At 40.5% G+C, this 23,700-nt stretch overlaps 1 protein-coding gene and 2 long non-coding RNA genes across 7 annotated transcripts; 2 read left to right on the top strand and 1 right to left on the bottom strand.

Moving 5' to 3' along the window:
* The first annotated feature begins 734 nt into the window (after positions 1-734).
* On the top strand, positions 735-3,678 carry LOC147753112 (uncharacterized). Its single transcript, XR_015312174.1, has 2 exons — positions 735-804; positions 3,076-3,678. It is a non-coding gene; the product is annotated as an uncharacterized LOC147753112 (long non-coding RNA).
* Positions 3,679-3,754: 76 nt separating this feature from the next.
* Positions 3,755-8,838, bottom strand: LOC111263143 (uncharacterized). 4 transcript variants are annotated; one of them, XM_022837998.2, is made up of 4 exons: positions 8,753-8,838; positions 7,227-7,398; positions 5,885-6,944; positions 3,755-5,527 (listed from the first exon to the last, which is right to left on the bottom strand). In XM_022837998.2, exons 2-3 carry the CDS (start codon positions 7,395-7,397, stop codon positions 6,195-6,197), a joined length of 921 nt encoding a protein of 306 aa, XP_022693733.1. In that variant the 5' UTR covers position 7,398; positions 8,753-8,838; the 3' UTR covers positions 3,755-5,527; positions 5,885-6,194. The 4 variants fall into 4 exon arrangements, with proteins under 4 accessions (XP_022693733.1, XP_022693731.1, XP_022693730.1 ...); XM_022837996.2 differs by lacking the exon at positions 8,753-8,838 and adding an exon at positions 8,299-8,328; XM_022837995.2 differs by lacking the exon at positions 8,753-8,838 and adding an exon at positions 7,673-7,750.
* A 2,706-nt stretch (positions 8,839-11,544) lies between these two features.
* LOC111263146 (uncharacterized) lies at positions 11,545-22,930 on the top strand. 2 transcript variants are annotated; one of them, XR_002682058.2, is made up of 4 exons: positions 11,545-11,632; positions 17,898-18,001; positions 19,913-20,228; positions 20,465-22,930. It is a non-coding gene; the product is annotated as an uncharacterized LOC111263146 (long non-coding RNA). The 2 variants fall into 2 exon arrangements; XR_002682059.2 differs by lacking the exon at positions 11,545-11,632 and adding an exon at positions 15,516-15,876.
* The last annotated feature ends 770 nt before the right edge of the window (positions 22,931-23,700 follow it).

The following is a 23,700-nucleotide window of genomic DNA, read 5'->3' on the forward strand; positions in this document are numbered from 1 at the left end:
TACCATGCGTAAAACTCGCAGTATTTATTTTGAGGTAAACTGGAATTACGTGTTACCCCTGAGGCCCCCATAGATCAACAGCACATCCGGACAGAGTCATTTTTGGATACGACGCAGTGAAGAATAATTTGACGCTTCTGTTATACTATAGCAGGTTATATATAGTAGATATATATAGATTATACTAATGCAACAGTGAAATATTAAAGGTGTCAATGAGTGTAATATTGTATCAGGAGAATATACAAGGGTATGTAGATGTTTGTTTTCGCTTTGTAGGTTCGCGCGACTAGTTGGGCGCTTGCATTGCAATGTCAAGACATGACGGTCGCGATCATCCTGCACTAGACAACTAGCGTTTAAGAGCTTTGTGACCAAAAAACAGCTGCCACGTTCGCTAAAGGCGCTTTTTCGTCACGATACAGAATTTAATGATCAATCTTAATTAACTTTTCGATCGGCAATTATCAAAAGTAAGTGTGTTCTTATGATACTATATCAAGGTCGTTTAACCGATACAGTCGAAGCAATCGCAAATGAGAGCTTTTCAACACAGAAAAGTAACGTACGGCAGGCGTTGGTGCGCAGAAGAAGACAGTTGTTTCCACTCATTCAACCACCGACCGACGATGTTGCAAAGCTTCGAACTGCCATAGATGCGAAATCCGTTGTACAAGGCGTGTTTGTATCCCGCCTGCTGTTTGACATCCCTAGTACAGGAGGATATTTTGGAAGGACGCGCTAACTCTACGTGTCGTTGTTCGATTGAGACGTCACATATAGCTATTGCATGGACTTAAACACGTACGTAAACCGATAGCCAGTAAGAAATAGAATGCGAGTACTGGACACATGGTCATGATGCTGAGTGATTCAGCAAAGGCGATTTCTTTTCCCAACCCGATAGTATTGCCGAGAAATCGCCCTTGTTAACAAACATTGACCTTGTTATAAACAAGCTTCAGGCTAGGTACCTGAGTTTATAAAAGGCCCTTTTGCTACAGACGGATTCCGTAGAGAGTGGCAGGTAAAGTAGCTGTATGTACAATACAAGGATAAACCGAGTCCATGGATAACAGCCCTTTTTCGGCGCTAGCTATCAACCGTCTCTTGATTCCAACCGCTTGGAAATTTCGCGCCCTCGTTTTATTTTCAATAGAAAATGAGTTGGTTAAAAGAAAAGTAACGCCAAACGAAAGGCTGAGAACGACGACGAGGTTACCTCCTATCCGTTCGAAATCCTCTTGCGGGATGGCAAGTCTCCTGTGACACAACGAGGCAGCTAAGCAAAGTACTACTGGCTTCTTTTACTCAAAGTGAAAACTTGCATGCGTATTGGGTAAGCATTGCGGAAACTGAACAGGAAACCGTTATTCAGAACTACCAATAAAATCTGTACTGACCCACTCTAGATGTGAGGCGCACAGGTTATATGCCATTGATTCAAAATGGCGCACGGAACAAATACGTGTCTGAAGTCTGGAGCCGTAACGAGCTCTTGCTACATTTGTTTCGCTCAGTTTTGTACGTCGATCCTGAGAACTGGGTTTTGCAGGAACATCTGGATAGTGATTGCACATATACTAATAACCTATATTATTCGTAGGTGTGGGCGAGTTTTAGCAAAAGCTATCCTCATCCGAGGAGGCATAGATTTTTATGCGAACAATGTGCGTACCTAGAATGAATAGGAAAAAGTGTTGAGACGACTAGAAATCGATGGGTACAGTGATTCTCTTGCAATATTAAATTATGTCTATGGAAATTCTATAAACGCCGTTCAACTTAACTAAAGAACAGTGCACCAGACCCAGGTAAATCTGAACCCACCGGTACATAATAGTACTTTGGGCTCTGGGACGCGTATATAGATAAATTATCTGCATTTATAGTATGGGCCTATAAAACTTCCCGTAACTGAATCGTTCTTCGTATCTCGCCACGGGCAGGTGTATTCAGCGGGGCCCTTGATGACTGAGTTCACTTGATGATGAAGTTCGGCTGTTTAAAACGTGCACTTCCTTGATAGAGCACATTTAAATGTGTATTTTCTTTCAATCGATTGGTAAAGCCAATGGTTCGCCTACTTTGACAATTGTAAATCGGCAGCATCTATAGAACTCATTGAGCTTATAGTTCAACCAATATGCTGGTGTTAAATGAAATCCTAATGATAATCTACAGAAAAAAAAATACTTTCATCATTATGTGATCATGCCTTTTGTCCGAGCAAGATTTTATTCGAACGAACTAGCTTAAGGAATTGCCCTCAGTCTTTCCATTTACCGTTCGTTAAAGACTGAAGATTGTTCCAATCGTATTTCACTTCCCACCGCGACACGGGCAAAGTTTTCAGCCATGTTGAGGAGTGCCGGCCCTCTATTTTTAACAGACAAGGGGAACGATATTGGAGTTAACTAAATACGCACCAAAAGCTATTGGCAATTTTTAAGCGAAAATAATTTTTATATTGTAGCACCGTAACTGTGCTTTCTAGGTGAGTAACAAGTGATATTTGCACCTTATTGGGCGTCAACCCAGGCTTTGGTAGAGCACATTTTTATCGTACTTGTTATTGTCTCTAGTCGATTGCTTACAAATTACTTGATAGTACTGTGCCGTCTCGCAAATGACAATACGATCGCGTATGTTCTTTTGCATCAATTCGTACGCTACCCAAAGCTGAAGCTTCCTTTAGTATTCAGCTTTTTTTCTTTCTTCATAGCTTAAGGCTGTTTGTGTCTGATCGATTGACGATGTCATGGCCGCTCACGTGTCGGTCTTGCTCAGCCTTTGTGACAATTTCATTAAGTTTTTATATAACTGCTCGACAACTACAGGGAGCATTTTGCGCAGACCGAAAACGACAGAAGCAATTCTGGACCGTTTCCTCCAACAGCTCATATTCTACATTATTTTTTTTATGGGCTTGAACATTAATGTGCCTGTATCGCAATAAAACTGTAAATTCCTTTAGAGAAATTTACTCCTGTTCAAGGCTCTATATATTGAGTTAGAGTGAAGCCATTCCAGCGATTTCAGCGCTTCTACTATTACGTGACCTCTGCCTTCCAGTGTCACTAGCATCAACGCCCCGCATTCAAACGACCTGAAATCTGTGACTCTGAAGCCATCTAGCCGCAGATACATCTAATAAATAAAAACCTTAACAAGTTTGGCCATTGTGGTCGAGAAGAAAGCCACCAACTGGTGCGGCCGTCTTGACGTTGTGGCAGGAAAGAGAACCATCTACTACGCAAAAGCTTCAACGAGTTTGGGCGTCGCCGAAATATCTTCGTCAATACGTGCCTCTATCTACACGAGATTAATGTTCTAGTCGAAACTAGTTTATGCTACTTTTGTTGCCCCCCGCATCATTACTAGTACTATTATTCATTTCATCTATTTATCGCTAGCTCGCCTATCCGAATTTGCTTGATAGATGAAATCATCAACAAGAAGCCGACGCTCCCGATTTTATTAGTCCTTTTCTTACTAATTACGTGGTAATTCCTTCGATTAGTTTCGGAATTCGCAGCAGCATCTACTGAGCCATAAAAAGAAACAAAGTATAAGAAGCGGAATGGCTCGCTCCCTCCCCAATAACCCAACATTTTTTTTCATTAAAAAAGTGTATGTTTTATACCTATAAACCATACTTTCTAAATGTCAAACGTCTTTTGCTTTTTCTTCTTTATTAAAATCGAGCGAACAGTACTCACCCGCTCGTAGGTAGTATCAATGAGGACACGAATTTAACGAAAAACACTTGCTTAACTATATATATTTAACAGACATGTAAATATATATGTACAGTGGCGTATCATACAGCTGCATAACCGTAAGTCGCCCTTCTCCGGCGACCGTTGGGATTCGTCGACCTGTTTCTCAATCAGTCGTATTTTGATTAGAAAAGTTGCCATATCCTACTCCCAGGTATTTGATTAGGAGCAATTCGTAAGGTGACTGAGAGTGACTTACATTCTATTTCAGGTAGGACAAAAACGGTACACCAGTGATTGATGCGTAAAAATTACAAAATAATAAATTTAACTTGTTTTCTATATAATTCATATACACACTCTAAATATATAGCAAAGAGTATCTAGATGTCAACACCAACAAAAACGTTCCGAAAAAACATTGATGTAACGTTTCACTCTCAAATGGAGGACTATATGCACACGTATAGAAGATTGAACTTGGCAACGCAAAGGAAGACGATGACAGCCTTTGAAAATCTAAAGGGAAAGTTACGTCATTCTTTTCAGTGAGATGATGGCGGCCGTTTCAGCGGTAAAATCGACTCCGCGTTTGTTGATCGTAGTGCAGATAAATCATGTCTCTATGCATAAAGTCTATAGTGTGCGCTATGAGTTTGGAGGGCATACAACCGCTATGGATAAGAAGGTGAATTGTCTAATATGGACAGTAGGCTAAATCAGATCGTAGGTATGCGTCATTGACAGGAGCAGTTAAATACCAACGTCGTTGACGGACATGGGTGTACACGTGTAATCATATGGCGATCTACATTGATTTACTGATATGATCATGATTCAGCTGCAATTTCAATCAATAGGTGTCCTTTACATAAAATCACAGTAAATTTTTGTATTGAACGGCAACACCAGATAGATCTCGCGCCTGCCCCCAGATGTTCCTAGCACAACACTTGAAAGATCAGTACATCCCATTTGATGCGTTGAATTCCCTTATGTTCTGCGTACACATTACGCACAACATGAGGAATTTACAACATATGTAGAAATGAGCAGACGAATTTGAAAATTCGTGTGCTTTTTTCTACCTAAAATTAATTCTGGCTTCATCTATGATGTCATTTTATACAAATGAAATGTATAGCTGCTATGTAGAACTCCATCTTTAAAGTTCAAATACTCGGGAGATAGACAGTTAGGCATCGATGGAAACTGTATGCCCTCCAATATAATAAACATTCGCGTACTATTATTTACAGGTGTATATACAGCGGTCCCATACCCAAGATATGAGAGGCCGATCACTAAAACATTGCCTCGTATACCTCCCAACATTGATTTCTCATAGGTGCACCTTCATCAAACAAGTATTAATTAAAACTGTGAACGCCATTTTTAACGAAGCTATTCACAGAATCCTGCCTACAAATAGAGCATCAGTCAATACTAGTCAGAGGGCAATATGCTTCCATACACTCAAAATATCATGAACATAGGGCAATCTGACAATTATATTGTAGCTCAGCTTTAAAATTACGGAGTTTGGCTGCAATTGTGCAAACCCACTAGTACGCATAATTTTATGAGCACCCTGTATAACATTCAACATGTCGCAGGTCTCTATATAACAGCGATTAAGAATATTTTTAACGATGCCCCTACGTAAAGCCGCTGGCTGATTGATTATTCAGAGGCGTCATTCACGTCCATCTTTGCGGGATTAATGGTTCAGTCGGATCTCCGTCATTTTTGTTTCGTTGATCCCTATTCTGGCCCTATCTTGAATGTTTACTTATAATGAAATCCTGCAGGAAAAACAGCTTCCGGTTAGCATTTCCATTTTAACAATGTTTTTTCATTGACGGAACTAATAGGTGCTTTGCTATCCAACGGCTATCGTAACATAGATGCACAGACTACATAGAGCAGGATTTAGAGATATGGACATAACAATTTGGAAAAGCTCATATGCCTCAAGGCACCTTTGCTGCACGTACAAGTTCGCTTATAAAAATAGTAAGCGGCTTTTGTGCGTACCACTTTCGTAAATTTGGTTAATCTTATCGCTACTTTTATAGTACACTATAATTGTTTAGCTCTAGCAGCTTAGTTATACCATGTTGAGAGCAGATTATCAAACAGCTCAGGAGTCTTATACTTACTAGTAGTGTCTGGGCGGCAACTTCAATCTAATGTCAAATCTTCAAATCGTTTTCGTTGTTGCCTATCGCTAGGAAGGGTAAACTGAGATTTGGGAGTCTGACGTTTCCAGCTACGAATACTTGCGAAGAATGTTTATGTTACCCTTCGCCTTTCGTTGTTGTTCATGAGGCACCATTGTATTCTTTACAAAAGCTGTCCACTATTCACTTTCAGCAGGATTTTTCCAAATAAGTCGCGTTCTGTTTGTAAAGTCGTGATTACAAACTCTGTTGCATAATATAGTTAGCATATCAGCTACAATTTGTACCCTTACACGTATCTGGTATTGCGTTGCAAGATAACGTTGGGCTCGGCAGCAGCCTGGTGCTGCTGTGACAATGGCAGAGTGACAGGTTGTATTCCGAACGGCGACTGCAGACAGTGGTTGTATCCAGACACCAACGGTAGCCCCTGTATGGGCAGTTGGGACATGGTCTGCATCGGTGATAACAACATAGGGGTCATCTGATGGCAAGGAAGCTGCGACTGGCTAAAAGCCACCACAGGAATCATCGGGATCATTGAGCTTTGAGGCAAATACATTGGAAATGCCGCGTGATCCATTGCTGGAGGTAGTGCTGGTACAGGGGGTTTAGGCCGAAAGTCGTCATATTGTTTGTCGTTAACCAACGAAGTGCCAGACCCATTTAAGATCTCATCTTCAGTATCGATCATCTGATCCTCAGTGTCGAACTTGCCTTCATCGGAACTCGAGTCATCCTGATCGACGTTAAGCTCTTGTTTAATCTCATGCTCCGCGATGATAAGCTCGTCGGTTACATCGATAGGTTCCTCTTTAATTGTGATATTTGCCGGTGGCGACGTAAATGCGGCATCATCCTGATCCCGAGCCAAAGACAGCGAGCTCGCCACTTGTTCAGGGTCGCTTAAGGGCGGTGCTGCTGTTCGGGGTAGTAACACATGGCTATCGGGGACTACACTTCGTACGTGAAGTGTCGACAGATCTGTGCCGTTCCAGTGTAGGTTGATAAGGCAGTGATCGCCTATGATGGGGAACACCTAAAAAAAGGCACAATCAATGACGAAGAAGCTGATCACACTATTGAACCTATGCTTCTGTAAATGTAAGCTGATTAGATAGAATGCGCTGCGCAGGAACGCGGCATTGGCACCCTCGTATACCACTTGTGGTAACGATGCGGAGCTCAGCAGCTGAAGTATCTCTACCATGATGATTTACGATCCAATCTGAACTGTGATGATTCCATCATACACCGACTGTGCAACAGCATGGCAATACATGCAACGTACAGGATAATTTGTTAAGAAATGTTGTCTTACCTTTTCCCTCAGAAACGATGCCACTGTTGACAAAACGACACTTGAATCAAAGGAGGCTCTGCCATCGCACGTAACGAATGCTTTTCGGGTACTGCCAGTTGGCGGAATCTCATCCGGCGGAGAATTAGTTACGATAGCGACACTCGTCCTTGTTCCTTCGATTTCATCCATTCTACAAAGCGAATAAAAGCAATGGAGCACATCTGTTCTCGAAGACAACATCTCCAGGGGATATTGCGTATTTTATATGTACAGATTTGAGTTTAAATGAAGAAAAAGTCGGTTTATAAGAACTAAACGTGTACTTTGAAGGAAGTTGTAGCCCGGCACATTTAGCCTAAATAGGAAAGTTGAATTTGTTTGGTTCGTTGCATTTTACTTTATCAGTTCTTTTGAGGCGGGACATAATAAATAGGATAGTAACAAGCTATGCTCTGGTTATCTACCTAATTTTACTTGAAGGTCGACCGCTGAGGTTGGTGCACCAGCCAATGGCTGCACGGATAGCTCGACTTCCTTCATGGATTTGGCCAAATTTTTGTATCACAATAAAGTACGCTAACTATAGCATGCGTCTAAGGGACCGAAAAATTCGTTTGGTCTCATAACGTTTGTATCAATCAATAGCAAAAAAAAAAAAAAAAAAACAACCATGTTAATCATAACGGCGCAAGCTCATCCACAGTGTCTAAAATGACATTAATGAGTGAAACATCTATGAAAAAAGCTTGTTAAATTTGGATGCCAACAGCGTTGACTCTTGGAGCGTTAGAACCACTAGTAAAATAAAGGCCACAATCTATACGTGCCTCGAAGACAAGCCAACAATTTTTTTAACAAATAACATTTTCGTATACTTTTTCGAATTACGCTCAAGCAGCGCTACTGTGTTAGCGGATTATATAGTTGAGCAACAGCATAACATAAAACCGCCAGCGAGAAATGATGAAGGGCTTACGGCGAATCAACATTTCAGTAGAGCAAAGCAAGGTCTTTAAGTGCGATTGTAAGCGATGGCATAAGTCTCAAATATAAGTTGTATCGAACGAGCTCGAAGTTGGCGAAACGCTACATTGGTCACTCGTAGAAAACGGTCCGGGGGCCATTGCCAAGCTGCTGCTGCTGCTGTCAGTGAAGCATCGGTCGCCAAAATGTCTCTAGCTAATAATATACATACATGTATATATGAAAAAAAACAACTTTCCGTCTCTGTTTCACACTCGACTCAACACGAGAACAGTTAGCACTGGAATGCTGCTAGGCTATTGGCGCGTTTACTCTGGCCCTCCGAGTACCGAAACACACGTCTTCCATGTAGAATTTCCATGTAGGTGAGCGAACGCTTTTCTTCGAACTCACCAACCTTCAACAATGTTGATCTAGCGAAATTATGAGAGAAGACTTTACTTATCATAGTCTGGCTTTACTATGCAAGACTGTGGGGGCGTACAACCAAAAACCAGAATGCTATCAGCCCTTGTCGTCGCCCGCAGAGAGAGCAATGGCGGGGTTCGAGTAACACTGACCTCGATGAATAATTGTGCCGAAAAATGGATTACGGGCACTCCATTTCACTGAACATGAGTCTGTCGAAGGTGATAGATTATGTTTTCGTAATTTCTTTATTTAAATTTGACTCAATAAGATGGAACAGCCTTTGTTAGCTCTCCATTCCGCTCATGGCGATGTTGTTATTTAGGTGGTTGTCGTCGCCGCTGCTGGCGCTGTACCCCTGTGCTGATGTCTGTGTGTCGAACTGGGACAAAGAAGGGCTTACTCGTCCGGACTTGGTTAGATACCAACCCAACGACATCATATTTGTGTCTAACAATGTGATAAAATGACAAAAAAAAACCATTGAAATTTACAAGTGTTAGCAAATAACTGAATTGTATGTTTGAAAAAGGGATGTGCGGCATGTTTTTGGGGGGAAATTACGAGTTTTCATATTTTCAACAATGTACCACCTATGTTTAGCGTCCGTTGGTTGATATATAGTAGACTATGGATTTGGTACGTTTGAATCTTGGCAATGCTTGCTTGGCAGATGACCGGACTAGGAACTAGCCCAATTGAGCCCCGCAAATAAGAATGGCTTGGTGAATTAATATGTTCTATAGGAAATAAAAAGGGTGCTAAAAAATGAAATATCCTTATCTTTTTTTGCGGAGTTTTATCAATGAAGCTCACACAGCGACATTGTCATATAAAACAACGTTTGGATCGATTCGAGAGGAGTGCGCTGAAGATTATCCTTTCCAAATATATTCCATTTATTGTTGTTACCGTGACGTGTGACGAGACTAAGTTTGCTTTAGTAACATAAGCAATAATAGCTTGTGATTTGAGTATACAATAAATTTGGGGTTGAATATTAAATTACAGTAGGGCGTATACAAAACCTATTACAAGAAAAAATTGAACCGGCATCTACGGTCAAAAAAATCGTATGCCTGATTACTTACTATAGAAGAGACATCGCTGTGCAACGAGTGCGTGAAAATTGTTACATGTGTGCGTTAAAAACTTTGTGGTGCCGCCCTTTTCTACAAGAAAATTGCATGTGAAGGCCCTTCATGCCAAAGTAGAACTCTAGTGCTGTGCTAGAACGACCACTAAGGCCAGATGCCTATCCCGTATCACCAGCCTTGTTGAACACCACTTCACTTGGTTTCCTTAAAGGCTATAGGTTTAGGCTTAAATCCGCCTTACTCTAAGATGCGTTAAAGGGCAGAGGTACAAACGCTTCGTCCATTAGAGTAATGATCTTAGTCTTAAACTTGTAGGACAAACAAATATTTCCTTTGGATTGGCGATACAGCATTTTGTTGCCTGGCCTCGGCTGTCCTAAGAGGACGCTACACTTCTACCATTTCTAGCAGTGGGCAGAGTGACTTTTCCTCTGGCCCAAATGTGCCACAGTTGATTTATCGTTTAACAAGTTCTAATGAGTCTTTTCACGAGCCACATGCTTATTTTTTTTCGAAAAATGCTAACGCAATGAAAAAATTTCGCCTACGAATTACTATATATTTACCGACCTTTATTTTAATTTTTATGCATTAGATCGAAACTTAAATCCATTACTATAACATCGTTAGCATCCGAAAAATATCTACAGTAAATGCTGTACGCACATATGTATTCGATTTTTTCCTACTTGGTAAGCACTTAACTTAAGGGAAACTTAAGGTAACGTAAAATTAAAAAGAGAGATACTCACATTTACTTACCGCTAGACCAACAGATTCATTCGGTACGCATGGCGTAGCATTAAAAAATTTGCTAAATCATAGCAAAATTTATTCTAGTATTAGAGATCTTATTCTCTTTGTCAATTTTTGACTAGCTGTTAAAAATCCGTGTAATTACAAAATAGATATCGTTTTTCTGTAGAAAGTAGAGTCCACAGACTGAATCAGGCGCCTACGATTCGTATATCCTCATGAGGAAAACATGTTCCATGATTTTTTTAGCTTTTTACGATCGACGCATCTAGCTTTTAACCATGCCTCTCTGTGATGCAACAATATTAGACAGCAAGTAACAACTCATTATCTTTTTGTGGATGCTAAGCGTGCGTATAATAGCTCCTACTGGATATTTTGGAGAACTTAGTGGAACGTATCTTTAGAGAATTCAACCCTAACACCAACACTGCTAGCATAGCTTATGCCTTACCATCAAATATTGGACTTTGGACGAGGTAAATCTATAGATTATACAAACATACAGACATATATGACTTTTACGATGTGCTTATGTGAGCTAGCAGCAAGGATATCAGTGAATCATTTGTCAAGCTAGATGTAAACTAACTTACACAAAATTGGGTGCACAAAATACCATTTGCAAATGATATTATGTTTGCTTTTCAACATGTTCTTCCCTAGGTTTTAATGTAACACAATCAACGAGAGCAGATCATAAGCAGTACAAAAGTAGTTCCATTTGGGTATTTCGCTAACGATTAGGCCTCGACAACTTATCGACATCAGATTGGCTGATTTTGTTTTTAGGGTATCGAAGGATGTGTCCCACCTATAGCATAGTTAAGTCTTCATGAAGAGTCTTTCCTAATTATTTAGAAAATTATAGTATTGCTTATAAACTGTTTTTTTCATATCGATAAAAAATAATTATAGATTAATTTCATCCCCGTGAAAAATTAACGGGCAACATATCGCTAGCTACGCTTAGCGACGTAGTAGTAGTAGTAGTAGTAGTAGTAGTAGTAGTAGTGCGGGATCGAATCCAGGCAGAGACGCATTTCGTTTTGTGCTGGAAGCCAGCCGTCCGATGAAGTGTCTCACGCCGTCGCCGAATGACATATTTATATGTGTATCGAAAGCTGTTGAGCAAACATCTACTCAAAGAACGCTTGTATGGTCAGAACTCTGAATGAGGTTAGTGATACGGACAACGTAGGTATTATTATTAAACAATATCTTTTTCCATTGACACAGGATACATTTTACCACTGTTTTTCAGGCTTTAGCATGAATAAGATTTTAGCCGACTACTTCGATTTTTAAGATGGCAAATAGCAAAATGTTGCTTGGCTGTAACGCGACTGACATCAGCAGTACATAAATTTTAGGTTGGACACGAGTACAATTTTCGAGCTTCATGGCACAAAGTCTCCTCTCTAATAATCGATATTCTTGATTGGCTACATTGCCGTTATGATACGCCTATAAAAATAAATACTATTAAACCGTTTTATGTACTTGTCCGAAAGAGTGAGCTCGTGGCAGAGCTCCTGTCATACTACCATACGAACTTTGTGTACAGCGCAGCGTAGAATATTTGCTACGAGACGAAATTAGATAGATGCGCTGCTTTTTTCCCGATAGCCCTAGCTTCCTATTCGCCTAGGTCAAAGTAACGGCACCTGAAAATAAATTTAAAAACAATTGATTGCGGTCTTGGTCCTGGATGTCCGCCGAAGCAAAAACATTCAAGTCTATAGACCGCCTCAGCTAGCTATACCAATTCGTTACGAACATAATCTTACCTCGTATATACATTATTGTTTTGTCACTACGGTGATGATGTCTCACATTATTTTCAATGTTTAAAAATCTAACGAACGCTGTGATGGCTGGGTGACAAGTTAGCATGCACTATTGTTAAATAAACGCGTCTTTGTATTGGCTATACCATCGTGCAATACAACAAAGACTTATTATCTATTTAAATTAGGTTGCGCATATTAAATATATTTGATTGCTAATGATCAAAAAGGCTATTTTAAACGGGCTCGACGCCCAACCCATGATATCGATAGACGGTCCCAAATACACCATGATCCTGGGTATTACTGCCGGGTTCAGTGAACAGGATACTTTACCTACGTGCAAGTCGGGTTTGCTGATGACGGTTTTGAGAGCAGCACGGCAAAACCGTATCAAGGGCTGTCTTCATTCTCCCTGGAGGCTCGGGCGGGTGGCAAATGAAAAGAATTGAAAAGTAGGTTATCAAAACTCACATACTGTTTACTACATGAACAGTACGGGCTAGTAATGAAGAAAGCGATATTCGGTTCTTCAGAGGTCTCAGGATAGGGGATCATAGCAATCTGTGAAATTCTACTTCATCCTAGTTTATGCTACTTACTTCTCATATAATTTTTGCCGAGATCAAGCGTTTATTTAGAATTTGTTTACACACCTCGACTAGAAACAGAGTCATAAGCCGTACGCCTTCTTAATATACTTCGAATGTCTGTCACGTTCACAAAGCTCTGGGTCACGCACGAGTCGAAGTCAATCCGGGCAGTCGAAAAAATTATTCAATAACTTACCAGCAACTTATTCAGTTTAACTAATCTCCTTTTGCTCCCAGTCACGAACACAGCCTGATGTGCTTGAGAATGATCGTAAATTGTATTCAGGTAAATGACTTTTGTAAACATTATAGTCGGCAGAGTAGTTGTCGTCACCGGAAAACGAAGCCATAGGTTTTAATTAAATTCAAAATAAAATCCAGATGTTGTACTCCACCGCCATTGTGTGCTTGCTGCTAGATAGCATTAGCCACCACAGCTTTTCTTACTAGACAATCACAATGTCTATCTGGTATTCACATTCTGCCTGCAAATTATTGTAACCTGCTTTACGACCCAGATAAAAAAAAAACTGATGTTTCTCTGCGTATTTTTTTCTGACTTGCTATGTTACAACCTGCAGCAACTGTAATTTAATAAGGCTAAAAACACACCCGTCACTCATTGTTGAAGCAAAGGGACAAGAGAATGATTTAAAACAGTCAACTTTCTAGCCCATCCTGACATTGTTGTCTTATAGATGCCTTCCTGTTCAAGACCAAAGGTTTCAAAACATCTGCTTCGCTAAATATGGGGGTTGTTTCTTGGGGAATCCGCAGGTACTTCTTTGCGCCTAATTTTTTGCTGTCAAATTTGAGGACACTGGAAGTACTGCGATCACACACAGTGGAAGAAATGGTAGTAAATAGCTTCGCTGTCGTGCAAAATCACAAAGTCATGCATACGTATTTTTCCAAAAAACAGCTGAATACCGACTGAGCCTTTATTGGTATTTAACACAACATGATTAATTTAGAAAAAAATTCTGGTTTAGCTCTAGAGCAAGATGCTAATTCAGAGAAACCTGCTCCTTAATTATGAAACATGTACATCACATTTAAAAAATTATTAAAATTTCTCAAAACTGAGCCCGTGACGTCAAGTTACCATTCTATTTCGAACCTAAAAATTCCAAGTTCTAGCAAATCGAAAATTAGAAGATTTATTCCGTAACGAACTAGGGCACTGTTTTTGAAGAGGTCATTGCTTGTAATGCCGAAGCAGCAAATCACATATGGAAGACAACCTTTACTGAAATTTCTATGTACTCCGACATGCACGTACATACCTGAATTACGTACCGCCAAAGGACAACAGTGATAAGTCACCCTTTACGACTTTATCGTAAATTCATCAAGCCTGAAAAACAAAAAACAGAACATGTCTCAAAACGACTCCATGGAATTCATTGTGTCAGGGAAAGTGGGTCCGATCATACACGACATCTAAAACGTATAGGTACCTTTCTAGCAGTCGAAGATTAACTGATTTATGTTGAGTTCAAAGACAATGGGCTTTTTTGTTGTGTAGCAAGCTTCAAAGACCTATACCACCATAGACGTATCTACTTTTTTAGCAGACAGGTCATGCCTTTTAGCCCACACGCTGTGTTTCTGTTAACTGGATTAAAAGCAAGAGACAATTATCATGCTTCGCAGATAATACTTCCCTACCTAACAAATTCCAAACCGTTTCGAAAAATATGTACTTACTGTTACGTGCGCTTCTGCTGTCTTGTACTACCACAATCAGTAGCGGATTAACCACGTCACTGATAGTCGCTCGGTTGCCGTTGTTGACTCTGATTCCCGCTTGATATGTTTTATGTGTAGTCCCTATAAACACTGAGATTTCCACATGCCCCCCACCTTAACTTTTTCCGCCTGTGCAATCACAAGAGCAGCTGCCTCCCCCTGAAATAGAAAGCCCTTCGGTCCGGCCGAGCAACAGTCATCTGTCGAGATTAGAGCACAGAACATGCAAGGAGACGTTGTTGTCAATCATCTTAATAATTTAATTCGCATTTAATGGTTGGAGAGCGCTGTGTCATTATTATATTCGTTTAAGAGGTTCGAAGTGGGAAATTGCTCAGTAGCCGAGTGCAACAAACTCTGACCCGAAAGAAATCAAGCGTCGCACATGTTGATGTACTAATTCTTTTAAAAGTGGCTGCAGGTTACGCCTCGCTTTACTATCGATATTCTCCAAATCTGTGCCCAGTAAGCTTTTTGGAGTTCTAGCGTTTATAACCAGCACGTCCCTTCTAACCTATGTCGGTTAACCTGTCATTCTTGTGACACACTGCTTACTTATAAAGAATATAAAGACAAAACACAGTCGAATTTCCCTGCACTGGAACTATTATCCTAACCTTTTAACGTGACCACCTTTACAACTTCATCGTCTCTGAACGTCGTTCTTCTAACTTCTAAGCATCTCCTAACTTCTCAAACGGAGGCTGACACACGATATCATCGACAGAAGGTGTCGTATCGTATTGCTGAAGCTTCTTCTCGTTTGAACTTCTCTCACTTGTGATCATCGCCTCATGAATACCCCCCTCGGAAAGAAAGCTCACATAGCGGTGTCGGTTGATTCCTCTCCCTCAGCTCTGCCCCCCCATAGTACCTGCTGAAATAGCAGTTCGACTGCTTCGACCAGGTGAACTTCACTACTTCAACCAAAACAGAAAACAAACGAGAACATAGCAAGAGATGGAATTTATCAGCTATGATGTAATGTTGTCTGAACTGTATTGATGAATTATGAAAATGTTGATTGAATTATTGATGCCAACAGATACATGGCTCACTAGAAAGCAACCATTCGGCTTAGTGCGTCTAAGATATCCGAGAGGTTTCATTCAGACTCTTTCGGACGCATTAACAGCGGAGAAAGCTAAATCGTAGCGTTCCCAATGAGATGAAATGGTCCCGTTATCAAGCATTGGCGGTGAATAGAAAGCTTTAAATAGATTCGCTATGCGAAACAGTGGTTAGCCTGAATATCTATGATTTTGTGGAGATTTCATTTAACGATGAGGTAAGTATATTCGGTCTTTTCGTCAAAAGCAAATTACAGCCTTCACATATTAACCCGCAAATATTAAAGAGAATTTTAGCTAACGCTGATACTGATACCTTGAGCTGTCTCGTCAAAGTTACTTTTTTTTCTTTTTTTGTTTTTTTTTGTTATTACGAATATACACCAGACACTTGGTTCTCAGCAGAAAAAAAAGAGAAATATTTAACGTTTTTACTTATGTCTGTATTTTGACATCGATGCGCTGTTGTGTTCTTCAATTCATAGATCGTATAGCTCTGTAGCAAAGGAATTACCAAATCTGTTGGTATATTTCAAAGAATTTTAGAGCCTCAAAATGCCCTCGGGAAACAAACTTGATGAACGGCCATAATTTTAAGACGCACTCTACGAGTATAGTCGTCTCGGCGAATCAGTATCCTTAGGAAATGTGCAGTTCAGAATTACCATTAGCAACTCGTCTGCTCTCGTTATTGGCCCGTTTCTTACGGTGGTGTCAAGCTAATTAACCCTGTCTTATCCACTTACCCCAAGCTCATCAGGGCGCATTTTGACCCTAGTAATGCTAAAGAACGCTGCTCACCTGAACGGCACCCATTCTCTGGACAAGTGCCAGAGTCATTTACAGGAAAAGAAAATTAGCTTTTCTAATTATGTGACCAAAATACAAGTTCGCCGGTAACGCTTTCAAAGCATAACATCACCAATTGACGTTTACATTCTGTTTACTCAGAAAAACATGAACACTCTCGAAACGTCCAAATCCGAATTAAACGTTGTGTTAATGTGATCCGTGATTTTATACCACAGATGTTAGCATGGAGTATCAAATCGACCATTGATGTTAGGCATCGACCTTCGATCGTCGAGTCTGTCGCTAAAAATTGAATATCCTATATCCATACGCAGATCCCCCATATATAAACTACAATTAAGTTGTATGGTTACGTTGTAAATTATAATCCGTCTTGAAGAAAATACACAGTTTACAGATTGTACATATACGTCTTTTATTATATAGAAATTATACGTTCATCAAATGCAATCAATATCAATAGTGTTCGTCATCACTATAAACATTTTCGCTGTTACGCGCGCAATGCATGCAAACGTTACCTACCTTTGCAATCGGAAATGCTTTTGGGCATCGTACATGTTGACTGGCTGGGTTGGAAAGATGCAAACTCAATGGGAATAGAGGTGGCGGTCGCCGAGCAGCACCGAGAGCGCACGGAGTGAGCTCTGACTAATCTGCTGGTTTTGGCTAGTAGGATCATATATTTGAACACCTTGTATGTTGCCTCTCGTGGATTGATCACCGGCTGAAAGCGTATACGTGAAACATGACGTTTTTGGAGGAAGTTGTTAGCTATATACGTTCGGTGTAAATAAATAAATCGAAGTAATAAATCCTTTAAGGTTTTGTAAACACGAATTGCCTTTGCTTCGGCCAGGATTCCTGTCGCAGTTAGAAGCGTCTACTTGATAATCAGCTAAACAAAATACTCTCTCTTGACAAGTGTTAACATAAAAATTCAACATTTCTTAGATTGTTAATAGAAGTCGTCAGTCTTGAGCTATATGTTCACACTTGTTTTTCTGCGAAATCGAGTTATGCAACGCAAACAACAAAAGATCGGTTTTAAAACCAGCCGCGTTTCCACTGATTTGTCCTCTATGACTTTTTTGCCACAATTACTTCGCCTATTGCTAAATTACAAACTATCAGTACCTCCTCTTTGTACAACATTTTTGTCTAGATACATGTAGAAACGCATGCTACTACCGCCCTACTGCATGATTAATTCGTAAGACAATTTTGTATTCTTCCGGAATAGCTTGCACTTCCGCTACGAACCATACTATAATGCATACGTTAATGTCAGCTCAAAGAGAAACGTCTAAACTCGCTCATAGGTTGGCATTTAACCGAAGTCTCAATTGTGCGTGTCCCAGTAACTACTCAGATTACCGCAAGTTCTAACACGAGCCGTCTGCCGCTGCTGGTTCTGCTCTTACAGTTCGCTCAGACCTTAACAAACCGGAACTCACAAGCAACCTGTCAGGGACTTCTCCCGGTTATCGGAAGTACCGCGGCAAGCTTGTCGCATCGATCGGAACCTGAGTAAGTGCTTCTCCGTTTAGCAAACCTTAACCCGGAGAAATTGTTTCCGAGTCGGAGCCAATGTGGCTCCCTTTTTCGCTGCATGAAGTATTGCCAAAGTATAAGTTGACCCATTGTTGCTGCGGGTGTTGCTAGCAATTGGTTCGCGCCTCGTGAGGTCCCCCTGTGGCTGTCCCACCAAGTGTCACAAGAGTCAGAGTATTGTACTGACGGCGGTCGGCTGATTCAGACAATGATCGGGACGCCCCGTCGCTGTGGCGTCAAACGGCTGGACGTTTAGCTAGGTTTAGTCAAATTGGCTATTGCGACGAAGACGAGTTCGAACTGGTAAGCGATACGCGGCGCCTGGATAAAATAGATAAGGGACTAAGTGGATGAATATTGTAGTGAATTGAAAATACAAATGGAATGATGGCAATCGATGGTGACCACGATAACGAGAAAAAATAATGCGACATTGGTGTCTACGAGCTGCTGTGAGGATAAACAACCGCGCTACAGGAGCAACGGACGCGGTGACTGCCCAGTAGAAGTGGTACACGTATAGGAAATGCAGAAGTTTGCCGAGCTGTTTCTCGTTCGAACTCTGTTTTTGTCTATGTAACTCGCTAATTAATTTCCGGGCGTTGGGAATCTATACTTATTGACGTGCACGGATGCGTGTGCTTAAGGTCAAAAGCCCGGCTGTATACGGACGCTGGTAGTGCCAAGCGGGGTTTTCTCACACGCTGATTCGAAAGAAAAATCGGTCGTGGTTCTAAGTGTTGAATTGAAAACACTGTTTGTAGACATTTTATAAATATAGACCAGGTATTTACGAGTGTAAAGATAGTACTATGCAAATATGCAATTTTTGTGGAAGGGTCGCCATTTCTGACCCATTTCACAGTAACTCTCACGTCCACTCTGCTAGGAACCGGTAAACCGATTTATCGACCTATCCATACTACTGTTGATTTAAAAGCTGGACGGGTACCGTACACAAGCCGACTTGTATGCTCCCTTTAGAAAACAATTTGCCATCAAGCTGAAGTTAATTCTGATGCAAGAACATTCGTCTATGGTAGTAAAAGAAATTTTTTTTTGCCAAAATCAGCAGACCTAGTATTCTAGTGTCTGCACTTTGATGAAAATCGTGAACGAATTTTACTTCAGAGCTTTGGTAAACTGCGACATAGGTGCAGATGATTCAAAGAAGTTATATTAGGTTGATACTGGTTGAAACGGACATGAGAAAACTTCATTATCGATATATAATAACGAACTTGACGTTGTAAGTTCGTTATTATATATCGATAATGAAGCTACATTAACTATCGTCCTTATTTGGCCGGAACGATCTACTTGTACTTATGAAGTTCATTTGTAAAGCGATAACGGAGTGAAAACATGTTGCTTTCACCGAACGCCTTACGTCATAGAATTTTTCCTGTCAATGGTATGAATCGAACCGTGACCAGAGGTCTAAGTACAGGTATCAAATAATCACCATTTCAAGCAAAGCAATTAGCTGTACGTACAATTTTTAACTTTTCTTTGAATCATTTGCTCGGCAGATATGGACACTTATTCAACAGTGTCGCCTGAAATTTCGCCACTGCTTGCGATAATAAGACCTGCCTGGCGATAAACCTCTATTGCTTCGTTTTTGTGCCTCTGAGTCGAGAACCCCATAAGACGTAAATGTACACTCAAGATTGAAAGAGAAAATATGGTACGTTCTAAAGGTAATGAGCCCAAGTAAAATGTTATTTCGAAGAACGCGTCATTGCCTATTGACGCACATGCCATTTCGTGCTTGACATAGCCATCAGTCAAAGCTCTAATTAAGCTAACGGAATTTAACACATAGTTAGTTTAACACAACAATACTCAACTTAACCGATGAAATGCGCATCTTTTTTGGTGCAGTTTTCCGATGTTTTATAGGTTTTTCCCATCGTTGGAAAGCACTGCCGGATCTATCATCGTTACATATTCAAAGTATAATACTTGACAACTATGGCATAATTTCGAAAGCGTCACCAACGGCGAACGAAGCAGCACGCTGGGCGAATGTTGCATACGCAATAAATCGCAGTAGTGGAAATTCTGCACCGTGTTCGACGACAAGTTTACCGACGCGCAGTACGTCAAATGAAGGACTACCGCCCGCCATAAAACGGAAAAGATCTTCTGCAAGGCGGCTGAAGTCATGCGAGCAGATTGACATACGACAAATATTCAGGTAAAGCCATTTTCGGAGCCTCAAATTACCATTACGCGTAATGCCAGAAACAGTTATGTCTGATGCAGTTCCCTTATGCAATCCTGGAAAGCCATTATGGCCTCGAAACCAGGGCCCGTTTCGGGAGAACAGGCCTCACCACTTATGTGACCTACATCAAATATGTCCCAAGATTCTTGTATACATCATAAGTGACACACGCCCAGTCGATAACGCCTGCAGTAACCTATTTTCAGCCTCAAATGACACCTGGTCAAATGGACACGCGATCGGCGACAGCGCTTCTCCCATCAACAGGTACTTCGTCAGGTGACCAGCTCGCTAGTGAACACGATTGGTCAATTTCTACAATCATCACATACGTGGCAGCAGCAGCAAGCGTACACGGTGTGACCGCTTGCTGTAAACGTGCCAGTTCAAACTTGCACATCAGCCAGACAAGCGTTCTCGAACTGTGCGCTAGTGTGGTCAAGAGAATCATTCGAAGTCCAATCAAATAAATCCGGGCCTACAATCGTGCGGTCGACAATAAACACTGCTACAGCGGTCACGGCAACTGGCGCCCGGCAAATTAGAATCACCCCACAAAGGTATCACACGTCTATTGTTGGAAGTCAAATACTAACGAAAGGTGGCTAGACACAGGTTTCATGTAAACCAGCACGGAGGTCATTACGGTAGACAGCTAAGGAACAGCCAACTCGTTTACTGCAATTACCACTGCGATTCAAAACGATGAACCCTCCGTTGTATATCCAGCACTGGGATAACAGCCGCTCGAGAAATTATTCGACGACCTTTGTAATGACGATGCTATTAGAAACGCAGTCACTGCATCCACCGATCATATAAATTGCACTTCTCATCCATCTTCTCCGAAATCGCACTTTGTTTCAGCATATTTTATGTTATTAAATTTGTTTTACTGCTGCACGAAATCTGCTCTGAAAATGGGCATCTGAGAATGAGAACACTGTCACATTTGATACTTGTATCCTTAGATGAAAGGCTTCGTCTGCTCCCAGCAGCTTTAGCTTGATGAGGACTAGATTGTCTGGGCACGTTTTTAAATGAGCAAAACCTATTTGTACATACATTGCATATTAACGTATATATATATATATATATATATATATATATATATATATATATGTATACACTCACCTCACAACCGCTGTGTGTCGCGAAGGCTGTTCAGGGTTCATGCGTTTTTTCTGTTTGCAGTTCGAAAATTTTTTTACACATCAACCGTCATGGCTGCTGGAACGTACATTAAGGTTGTATCCGATAGTTTTGACGTACACATTCCAGCCTCATTGTGTTACGTAAACCCAAAGACCTTCTAGTCTAGAGGTAAACACCGATGACGACATGCATAGTGTGAATAAGAACTGTGCCGTACGGCTGCTCTGCGGAAGCAGCAAATTCAAATAATCGGCACACCAAAAACTTTAGGAACTGTCCAACCAGTTTCACAGTCTTTAAACGAAGAGCTTACGTGAATTTTACGTTTCATCATTGAATTACATGTTTGATAATGAGATATGTGCGTGGGGTATAAACTGGTACGGTATGTTAACGATATGTTTAATGAAATTGTGATATACGTCCTTTGAAAGTTTATTTCCGATAAGGCAAGCAATTTCATGTGAAGTACGTGTAAGTGGCTTCACCAAAGCCACTTACTTTCAGCTTTTAGAAACTAACGTGGATTTCGACAGGTCAGTTTGATCAATGTGGCTTTAAAGAAACGTCTAAGCACAGCCCCTATAGTTCGATTTTTGTAAAAAAGAAAAAAGTAGTTATTATTAAGTGACGGCGTCGGCTTTTCTGGGCAATACGACGTGCAGATGGAAAAAAACACACACACTAACGATGTGTTCACTGTACATCTATCTAATCATAATCGCTGTTATGATGATGATAAAAGGCTGATTCCGCTTACGAGGCTGGCGTACTGCAACGGACAACTATCGCAAACATAATTTAGCCCTAAATATAGCTAATACCTTATAGTTACTGCACGTTTGAACACGTTTCCAAGTATACATTATATTTATACATGTATATTATTCAAGGTCTGTATTTTCGCCTCAGGGAAAGCTGCGCGCAACACAGGGCCGCCTAGATGAATACTCCTTCCCCTGAGGAAGTTTATTTTTTATCTATAGCACAATGCCACATTGACTATTTAAGGCGATTTACTCAATAACGGTTGGATTTTTTATATTGGAAAGTTGCTTGGTCTTCAAGTTCTACAACCAGGCCGTCTAGTACTGAAAAAGATTTAATTCGACACCACCTCATGCATATAGAGATCTCCTCTTAACAGGAACTTGCACAGTATACCCTTGTATTTTGTCGCAACAATTAACTAAAAGTTGAAAATACATCAAGTCATATTCAACATTTAAATACATCTTATATAGTTATGAAAGTAAGAACATGAGGTAAAACAACATTACACTGTCAGATGGTTTACCTAATGGGTTAATAGTGCAAGTAAGCTGAAGACAATTAAGTAGAGAACATAAAAAATGGCAAAAAAATCAGTAAGTGATCTAAAGAATTAGCACTTTAATACCATGCACTAGTGCGGCACGGTATGAGAGACTACATTGTAAAAAAAGAAAAATCGGTACATTGCTAATCATCTGCTAATAAAAATAATACCACGCGGTTGGTATTTTTCTCAGAACAAATGAACGCACGTTGTTATTGCCAGTATAAAGTCATTGCTGCTAATGTATTTTTGTATTGATCCCTGAAAACGCCTTACTTTCGATATACTTTACATCGTGCCAGTCTGTTTTTAGTGCTTCAAGTCTACTAACTGAGAACACATACTCTGATGACTGAGATGACTAACTACCACAGAATTGTTGTTACTAGTTAGAGCAACTGAAAACAATTGCAACAGATAGCAATAAGTTGTAACGCTAGGCACAGAAAGACACAAGAAGGTGCGCTATTAGAGATGCCTGAACAAGACGCCAAAGCATTATCAGAAGAAGTAAGTTGCAGTATGCATGTGTTCGATAGATTACGCAGTCATTATCGTAACGTAGAAATTGACATGTATGCGAAAATGAGCCTTCTTTAAAACAAAAAAAAACCACATCTAATTTTTTTACCTTTGCTTCTAGTAGTAAAAAAATCCTATATACGATTTTTTTACTTATATATACAAGTAAAGAACACAAAATCCCAATGCCAGAGAAAGTGTATAGAACCATTTCGAACACTTTGTGCTCACAAAGCTGACTAGAACATTTGCCCGACGTCATTAAAATGGCAATGAACAGCACGATAGATATCGCAGTTTCCCCCACATCTGGAGTACCAGCATGTATCGTCGGGCTGGTGGAAATTTGAGTTCTTTCAGTGTCTATGACAGAACCCATGCAGGCAAAGCGAGTGATAACATGTCTGTTTAATCGGTTCGCCCCTTTGCATTTGTTACTTTTCATAG

Source organism: Varroa jacobsoni, unplaced genomic scaffold (assembly GCF_002532875.2).
Source record: "Varroa jacobsoni isolate VJ856 unplaced genomic scaffold, vjacob_1.0 scaffold_738, whole genome shotgun sequence".
Classification (NCBI taxonomy): domain Eukaryota; kingdom Metazoa; phylum Arthropoda; class Arachnida; order Mesostigmata; family Varroidae; genus Varroa; species Varroa jacobsoni.

Bases quoted from the DNA above. Each gene is read 5' to 3' on its own strand.
- LOC111263143 (XM_086969477.1), bottom strand. From the start codon at position 7,448: ATGTTGTCTTCGAGAACAGATGTGCTCCATTGCTTTTATTCGCTTTGT. The intron at 6,945-7,226 runs GTAAGACAACAT...GCCTTTTTTTAG, and splicing joins CATCGTTTCTGAGGGAAAAG to GTGTTCCCCATCATAGGCGA.